The sequence below is a fragment of the Sinocyclocheilus grahami genome, unplaced genomic scaffold (assembly GCF_001515645.1).
Source record: "Sinocyclocheilus grahami isolate Dianchi unplaced genomic scaffold, SAMN03320097.WGS_v1.1 scaffold270.1, whole genome shotgun sequence".
NCBI lineage: Eukaryota > Metazoa > Chordata > Actinopteri > Cypriniformes > Cyprinidae > Sinocyclocheilus > Sinocyclocheilus grahami.
This window is the reverse complement of record NW_015505449.1, coordinates 340,196-349,018: the sequence shown is the minus strand read 5'-3', so window position 1 is coordinate 349,018 and position 8,823 is coordinate 340,196. Positions and strand designations below refer to the sequence as shown.

General features: G+C 34.7%; 1 protein-coding gene across 1 annotated transcript; it reads left to right on the top strand.

The window, feature by feature from the left end:
- The first annotated feature begins 2,914 nt into the window (after positions 1 to 2,914).
- On the top strand, positions 2,915 to 8,324 carry LOC107599715 (carbonic anhydrase 2-like). Its single transcript, XM_016291400.1, has 6 exons — positions 2,915 to 2,918; positions 3,963 to 4,081; positions 4,175 to 4,267; positions 4,807 to 4,869; positions 4,976 to 5,131; positions 7,554 to 8,324. Exons 1-6 carry the CDS (start codon positions 2,915 to 2,917, stop codon positions 7,671 to 7,673), a joined length of 555 nt encoding a protein of 184 aa, XP_016146886.1. The 3' UTR covers positions 7,674 to 8,324.
- The last annotated feature ends 499 nt before the right edge of the window (positions 8,325 to 8,823 follow it).

The following is an 8,823-nucleotide window of genomic DNA, read 5'->3' as shown; positions in this document are numbered from 1 at the left end:
GCCAGAGTTCCTGGTGAATTCAGTGCTTAAACAGGGTTCCCGACTGTCAAGAATTATAATCAGAGTTGTGACATTGCTTGTTTGATCTCGACCGCGATATTCATATAAGTACACTCTAAAAAATGCTGGGTTAAATAGAACCCAGCACTAGTTTAAAAAGGGACAAACCCAGCTATTGTTTATTTTGACCCAGCTATTGGCTTGTTTTGACCCAGCGGACATTGTTCAAATAAGTACAAGCTAGAAAGAGAAGGAATAAATAAAGAGAGATACTTTATTTTTTTTATTTTTTTTTTTTTATGATGAAGTCAAGTAGCTTCGAAAGAGATGAGTTTTCAGCTGTCGCTTGAAAATTGTCAGGGATTCAGCATTCCGGATAGGGGTGGGAAGATCGTTCCACCAGCCAGGAGTGGTGAACGAGAATGTTGCCATTCACACATAAGTGAATATTAATGAAAACAAGCAAATACTGAAGAAAAGTTTAAAATTGTGCTAAAAAAGGCATTCAACTGTATTCAACAACAGAAGATTTGTGTCCCCTTATATATACATATCTATTGACATTGAATCGAGATTCCCCGATTCAATTTCATTCATACCATATTCATACTATACAGAACATACTTTTTTAACATTGTGAAGTAAATTCAAATTCAAATGCAGTACCTACTTATACTCTATTTCGGATGCACCGACTGTCTCATAGTAATTTCCACCACAATGAACAATTATTCCCCCAAAATTTTTTTCAAAAGTTACTACATGTTTACCAAAGAGATATTGAAAAATCACCCCCTTGAGTTGCTATCTTACAAGTATCTTAACCAATAAGCAGCTGGATCACAACTGATCTGAGATAAATACAAGTATTTATATCAGATACTGCAGTCTACTACACCAGAACTGAACGTGTATCTCATTGCCAATGCAGGGCACTTCAAAGCACTACTGAGGAATTAACATTGATTGACTCTTTATCCAGCTCTGGTTTCTAGGGGACTGCATCAATACCAGCTCGACCTCACTGTTTGTGGCTGATCTGACCTGTTTTGAAGAACTCTAGGAGGTTTTGCAGGCGGCAACAACAGCTGTGCGTGGAATTCTAAGTGCTTTCCATCACACAGTATCAGTAATGCTGAAATTACCAGAGAGACCTAGATAATGCTGAGAATGCCAATAATTGCTGACAGCTCCCTTTGGTTAGAAAAGTCTGCTTGTAAAGATCCATTTACTTTCTCACATAAAACCCTTTCCCACATAAACAGGCGTCTGGAAATGATACCATCTGTGGGTATGTGACAAATGAGCACGAGACTGAGCCAAAGAACAGTCTAACACATTAGTTCTGTGAAGAGTGTGTGCGTGTTTGACTCGAGTTTTATGCTGTGCTAGATTGTGCAGAGCTCAGAATCTCACTGCAAAGCATCAGGGAGATCAGAAGAAGAATGCTTGACAGCTGTGGAGAAACCGTTTGTGTGTGGATTTTCACCTCACCTCACACACACCTAACTCCTCTCCTGACCCTCGGAGCAAATCCCCATTTCCTGTTTGAGGAAGATTTGGCCACCTAGTGCTCGACAACTGTTTGTTATTGCGCTTAGAAAGCAATCATCTGTTTCTCTGCAGAACCGACTTTGCAAAAGATGAACAACATGTATTGAAGAGATGCTGCTGATTTGCCAGTCAAATTATATATTTATGCTTTTCACTGCCTTATGAAAAACCTCCAGCTGTTCCAAGAGACAACTAAAGAGCTGCTGAAAAAGTCAAGCACAAAATATGGATCCTAGCACATAAAAAAAATGGTGACTCAATTTTGAGTGACGTATGAGACATACAGTATATACAGCTAAATTTGCACAAATCAGTGCACGCAAACTTTTATTATTCATGAATATGTCAAAAAATAGTATTTTACTTTAAAAGAGAAAACAATGTGCTTTGCATTCTGCTCTAGCTATGGATATTAAGCTCACTTTATAGCTTAATAGTGAGGTATTTTGCTACTGTGGATAATAATGTTACACAATGAGAGAGCAACTCATTATTTTCATCCTTCTTAAAGGTTGGATATATTTATGCATTCAAGTTTTCAGTTAAAAGCTCAGTGGCAGATTGAATGAATCTTAACACCCACAAATGTTCTGCTTAAACCCTGATACTGTCAGGACGGCATTTGCGCGCCAGTGAACACTCTCATACTATCATACTAGAGAAAGGTTTAAACATACAATGTAAATGTAAAGCCACACTCCAAAAATGTGTGTGTATTATAAGCATGTTTGTTTTTCTTGAACACTTCTTCATTGTCCCAGCCACAGATGAACACTAGTTAAAAACATATTCACATACAAATGCCTGTTTATTGAGAAAAAATTATTTACATTTAGATATATTTAAGTGAATAGGAGAAAAATAAGTATTTGTCTGGTGATCTGCAGTCTTGCTATTATTATAAATGTCTGGCCTCTAGTGGTCTTGAGCTGTTATCACAGCACATTGGAAATAAATGTGGAATATTCACATTAAAAGAGCCTCTCTCAAACACAAAAAGCTTCAAATAAAATATACACTATCAAACATTTGGGGTTGGCAAGATTATTTTAAAATATTTTTGAAACAAGTATTTTATGCTAACCAAGACTGAATTTATTTGATTAAAAATACAATATTATATATATATATATATACTGTAAAAAAATTCCGTAACATTTACGGTAAAAATCTGGCAGCTGTGGTTGCCAGAATTTTACCATAAAAAATACGGTAGCAACGTTTTAGGTTTTAAGATAAATTTACAGCTAAATACTGCAATTTCATTAACTTATGTAACGTTAATATACCAACCTATTGAAGTATTGAAATCTGTGTTGTACCTTTGTAATACACTGATAACCACCAAATGCAGGTAGTGATGAGTAAGTGATGAACCAAAGCCCATCACAAGCAGCTTTTAAATAATAACATATATAGAAGGTGCACAGTGTCATTCACACAAACACTAAACACCATCATGGTAACACACATGAAACTGAAATAATGCAATAAACATTCATTTAACAAAATTAGGTGTAACACACAACCCTAATAGTTCTGCATGAGTGAATTCACACTTACATTTGTTTAAGATTCCAATCAAGGTTCAGATATATACAATTCAAAAATATCTAGAATACATTAATATGGATGTATTATTTACAAGAATAATCGATGCAATCAGCTATTAAATTAACTTGATTAAATATTTAGCAAAAATGTACACACACGCATACAGTATATAGGCTATGTATAGCCTACATAAAAAATACATTAATTCATATTTGGTCTACACATATACTTACGAGACAAATATGCAGGCTACATTTGGCCCTTCTTTATAAAACAGGCATTTACTCATTTGTTCATATATTAGAAATTTCGTGGTTGATAGTAGCTTCGACTCTCGACCACCAGATGGCAATCAAATCCCTTTATACAGCAAGTTCAGATTCAAGTAAATTGATAAAGAGCTTTACAAATTCAGAACATTCGTAACTTTATATATGCATATGCATTTAGGCTACAAATAATATTCACGCTAATTAAAATACTAAAATAATACACGACTGATTTATAGGTTATAGTTTATTTTATTGCATGTCTAAGCAGGTGTAAAGCCTATGTGTGAAAATATCAGGGAACAACACCTTGACCCTTCAGCTATCCCATCCTCTGTGACACAGCTACTTTTGCTTAGAATTGTGGGAATTCACACACACAAAAAAAAGCACTTAAGCTGCTAAGCAGCGAATGGTTTGTTACAAGTGTGATTCATGTGAACTTTGACAGAGTCAGTAGATGTAACCTGTGTAGCAAGTTTAACCATGTTTAGCATGTTTAACAATTGTAACCTACTGTATACACAGCATGTAACAGACTTTGACATCACATATATTAATTTTATCTGTGTTTGCCCGCATTAGCTCTGACGGAAGGCCCGATCTCAGGCAAATACAGACTCAAGCAGTTCCACTTCCACTGGGGAGCCAGTGACGACAAGGGCTCCGAGCACACAGTCGATGGGAAATGCTACCCAGCCGAGGTATTATGCTCTCTGAGCATACTGGGAATATTAAGACGTGAGATGTTTTCTTTTATAATTAAGCATTAATGTTCCTGATAATTTCATCTTTAGCTCCATCTGGTCCACTGGAACACAGAATATCCCAGCTTTGGGGAAGCAGCCAGTAAGCCTGATGGTCTTGCTGTGGTCGGAGTTTTTCTAGAGGTCTGTGTGCAGTTGTACATATTTAGGGCCTATTTGTATGCAAACACTGGGACGAATTCACTAAAAATTTAAATTAGAATGAAGTCTTATGTTTTTAGGACCTATTTACTAACATTTTTGCTCAAAAACAAACTAAAATAAAAAAAATTAATACAATAAAATATTGTGTCTTAGTCACAGTCTTTTAAAATTAGTATTAAGTCTTTGGTTTTTAGGCCCTATTTACTAACCACTCAGCAAATACAGAGATTAATTTACTAAATAGTTTCATCACTTTTTCCATGATATTTTGGCAAAAAATAAAATATAAATCAATCAATCAATCAATAAATCAATCAATCAATAAATAAATAAAATAAAATAATGAAATTAAATTAAATGAAATTAAATACTGTACTTTAGTCACATTCATCCTGCATATTTTCAAGTTAGGTTGAAGAAAAAAATTTATTAGGTTAAATCTTACATTTATCCCACAAATTTTTAGTTTTGAATCAAAATTCAGAATTGAAAATTGTTGTTGTTTTTTTCCCCACCAGAATGGAGCAGAAAATCCTAATCTTCAGAAGGTTCTGGATGCTATGGATGCTATCAAGTGCAAGGCATGTCTACCAATTCAATTACATTTTGTTATAATTCTTACTTCATGCCAAATATTGAAATCAATTCTGCTTCATTCATGGTCCATTTGTGTATGTTATCTTGCAGGGAAAGCAGACCTCATTCACAAACTTTGACCCAACTGTCCTACTCCCAGAGTCTCTGGATTACTGGACATACCTGGGGTCTCTGACCACCCCTCCTCTGCTCGAGAGCGTCACATGGATCGTCTGCAAGCAGTCAATCAGCATCAGCACGGAGCAGGTCCTGCTCATGACACAATTTATACCAGTAATACAAGCATAGATGTGGAATTTGCAAGTCAAATGCTTAAAAGTGAAGTGTGGCATCTCGCATACTACAGATTTGGATGTGCATCTTAATAATTCTAAAGCAGAGCAAAGAACACCTTGTTGACTCATAAAAAACACAGGTTTGTTAATTTGATCAGGATTAAAATCACAAATTACGTCTATGAAACACACATTTAAATAACCTCCTTAGGATTTGCAAATGGGTAGTACACTCTTAAAAATAAAAGTGCTTCACGATGCCATAGAAGAACCTTTTTGTCTAAATGGTTCCATAAAGAACTTTTACATCTGAAGAACCTTTCTGTTTCACAAAAGGTTCTTTGTGGTGAAAGAAGGTTCTTCAGATTATAAAAAGGTAAGAAAGAGATGGTTCTTTAAAGAACCTTTGACTGAATGGTTCTTTGTGGAACCAAAAATGGTTCTTCTATGGCATCACTTGAAGAACCTTTTGAAGCACCTTTATTTTTAAGAGTGTAAACAAAATGTGAACATGACATTTTATTTTACTTTTTTCAAAAGTTTGGGGTCAGCATGATTTTCTCTCTCTTTTTTCAATAAATCTATACTGCTATTTAGCAAAGAACAACTGAATTTTTCCAAAAGATTTTTATTTTAAATAAATGCTGTTCTTTTGACATTTCTATTTAATCAAAGAATCCCCCCCAAAAATACCATGGTTACTTAAAAAATCTTAAGCAGTAGAGTTTTTTTCAACACTGATAATAATAATAAATGTTTCTTGAGCAGCAAATCAGCATATTAGAAAGATTTATGATTAAGTATGTTGAAATATATATTTAAAATGACATTACATTTTTGTTGAGCATTAAGACAACTTTTAAAAAACATTAAAAACCGTACAGTCGCCAGACTTTTGAACGGTAGTCCTGCAGTTTAGAAACTGCATTAATTAATTGCAATTAATATGAATGAATTAATATACATAAACTGTATTATACATACTGCAATCATACTTAAAACATCATGTCACCTACCCAAATGCATGCAGTCAAGCAAAAAAACATCCCATTATGATTTAAATTATTGTTCATTTGGTATTTTAGTCTTATTTAGACATTTGCCCTCATCTGAGGAAATAGTAAACAAATGTACAAAACCTTCTTCTCAGTCAGTTGTATTTTCTTCTCCATTCAGCCTCTGCGGCATCTAGCCCTTATGTGAAATTAACACGACCCTGTTGAATGTTTACATAGCAACTTTGGTTCAAGGCTGGTAATGTGTACATATCCTCAGGTGGCATGCCTCATTTCCTAGCTGCCTGTTGAATGATTGACTTCAGGAATACACAAATAACTTATGATATTCTGTACAAAATGTGAGAATTAATGAAAATGAGTTTGTTTAACTACTAGCATTTCCCCAAATAGTCTAGTCAAATCACCATTAATTATATATTGCTTTATACCATACAGATCGATTCAAAGCAGCTTTACAGTAATAAAGAGGAAATGTTAATCATTCCAATTCTGCTGTAAAGCAGCACTAAAAAGAAATAGTGTTATTATTCAGCTCAAGTCAGTTCAGTGTTGATTCATTTCAGTTAATTTACTGTGGAGTTCTTCAAGTGTGAAACAAGTTTAAGTTCAGTGATAAGCACCTCTACAGAATGTTATTATTCAGTCAGTTCAATGTTCATTCAATTCAGTGAAATTCAGCTTTAGTCAATTCAGTGTTGATCCAGTTCAGTTCAATTCTGCCCGAGTCAGTTCAATGTTGATTCAGTTCAGTTCAATTCCGCCCGAGTCAGTTCATTGTTGATTCAGTTCAGTTCAATTCAGCCCGAGTCAGTTCATTGTTGATTCAGTTCAGTTTAATTCAGCTCGAGTCAGTTCATTGTTGATTCAGTTCAGTGCAATTCAGCTCGAGTCAGTTCATTGTTGATTCATTTCAGTTCAATTCAGCTCGAGTCAGTTCATTGTTGATTCAGTTCAGTTCAATTCAGCTCGAGTCAGTTCATTGTTGATTCAGTTCAGTTCAATTCAGCTCGAGTCAGTTCATTGTTGATTCAGTTCAGTTCAATTCAGCTCGAGTCAGTTCATTGTTGATTCATTTCAGTTCAATTCAGCTCGAGTCAGTTCATTGTTGATTCAGTTCAGTTCAATTCAGCTCGAGTCAGTTCATTGTTGATTCAGTTCAGTTCAATTCAGCTCGAGTCAGTTCATTGTTGATTCAGTTCAGTCCATGTTGAATCAGTTCAGTTCAATGCAGCCCAAGTCAGTTCAATATTAGTCAGTTCAGTGTCAGTTCTATTAAATAAATAGTAACAGATGCTGAAAACTGAAAAAATGAAAAAAGCTAAAAAATGAAAACAGATACTGAGAGTATTTCTCTTTCTATCTCTTACTCCACAGATGAAAAAATTCCGATCTCTGCTTTTTACTGCAGAGAATGTGGAGGCCTGCTGTATGGTGAATAACTATCGCCCTCCTCAGCCTCTGAAAGGTCGTGAGGTCCGTGCATCTTTTAAATGAAGGACCCCCCACCCCACCTCCGGACCCCTGTTCCTCCCCTTCCCTCCCTTCTTTAGCAGGATATGCAAGCGCGGGGCCCCGGGCCAAGGGCCTCAAAGTACCTTCACCCTCCATGCAGTGATGCTAGGCAAACTGCCAGCTGTCCAGCAGACCACATGTGCTGTTTGGAGAGTAAAGAGGCTATGCAGGGAAACGTGTTTGTACTGTCCCTCTCTCTTTCTCCTTCTTTATTTCATTAGTGCAAATGCTTGAATTATTTGGATTTATAATATGGTGCCAATTTTGTATGATGCTCTGATGAACTTGTGATACACAAACAGACAAAATAAGTTATATATACATGGGGTATTTAATATGCAAATGGGGTATTTAAGTATATTTGTATTGCTCTAGAGCAGAGATGCCCAAATCTGGACCCAGTTGGCCCGTGATGACCTTTGATTTGGCCCGCCATATTATACTTACATTTATGCATTTAGCAGATGTTTTTATCCAAAATGACTTACATTGCATTCATGTTATACATTTTTTTCAATTAGTTTATGCATTCCTTGGGAATGGAGCCCATGACCTTGGCATTGCTAGCGCCATATTCTTCTGTTTCAGCCACAGGATTTCATATCACAAGAAAGGGGGGGGGGAAAGAAAAAACATGCCATTGAAGAATATCTTAATTACTAATTTTGTTTTAACCGTTTTTATTGTTGCACTCAAATGTAAAAATCAATCAAGTGAATTTGATTTTAAAAAATGTAAACATTAAAAAAATATATATTTTTTTGTTTAATTATTTAAATTATTTAATGCATTATAATATAATATACACTGTAAACATGTTATAAAATAAAACATATTATTGATTATATTAATTACATAAATTATTACAAATATAATAATTAAATAAAACAACATTAAATAAAACAAAATAAACATTATTGGAATATATTTTACCAGAAAATACCATTTCATTCTTTCTACTTAAAGATTTTAAATTGTTGACATTTTTTGTAATTATTTGTGAAATTCACTAGCAATATCTGTACGAAAATAGTTTCTACACCAAATTTTTTTTCTGTGTATAGTTGTATAATACAACCTTTACTTTTGGCCAACATCCATCAATGAAGTTTGATTTCTGGTCCTTTGTATT

What these genes read in the sequence shown, in the direction of transcription:
- LOC107599715 (XM_016291400.1), top strand. An exon ending in TGGTCGGAGTTTTTCTAGAG is followed by an intron (nt 4,268 to 4,806) that starts GTCTGTGTGCAG and finishes TTTCCCCACCAG; the next exon opens with AATGGAGCAGAAAATCCTAA. An exon ending in TCAGCATCAGCACGGAGCAG is followed by an intron (nt 5,132 to 7,553) that starts GTCCTGCTCATG and finishes CTTACTCCACAG; the next exon opens with ATGAAAAAATTCCGATCTCT.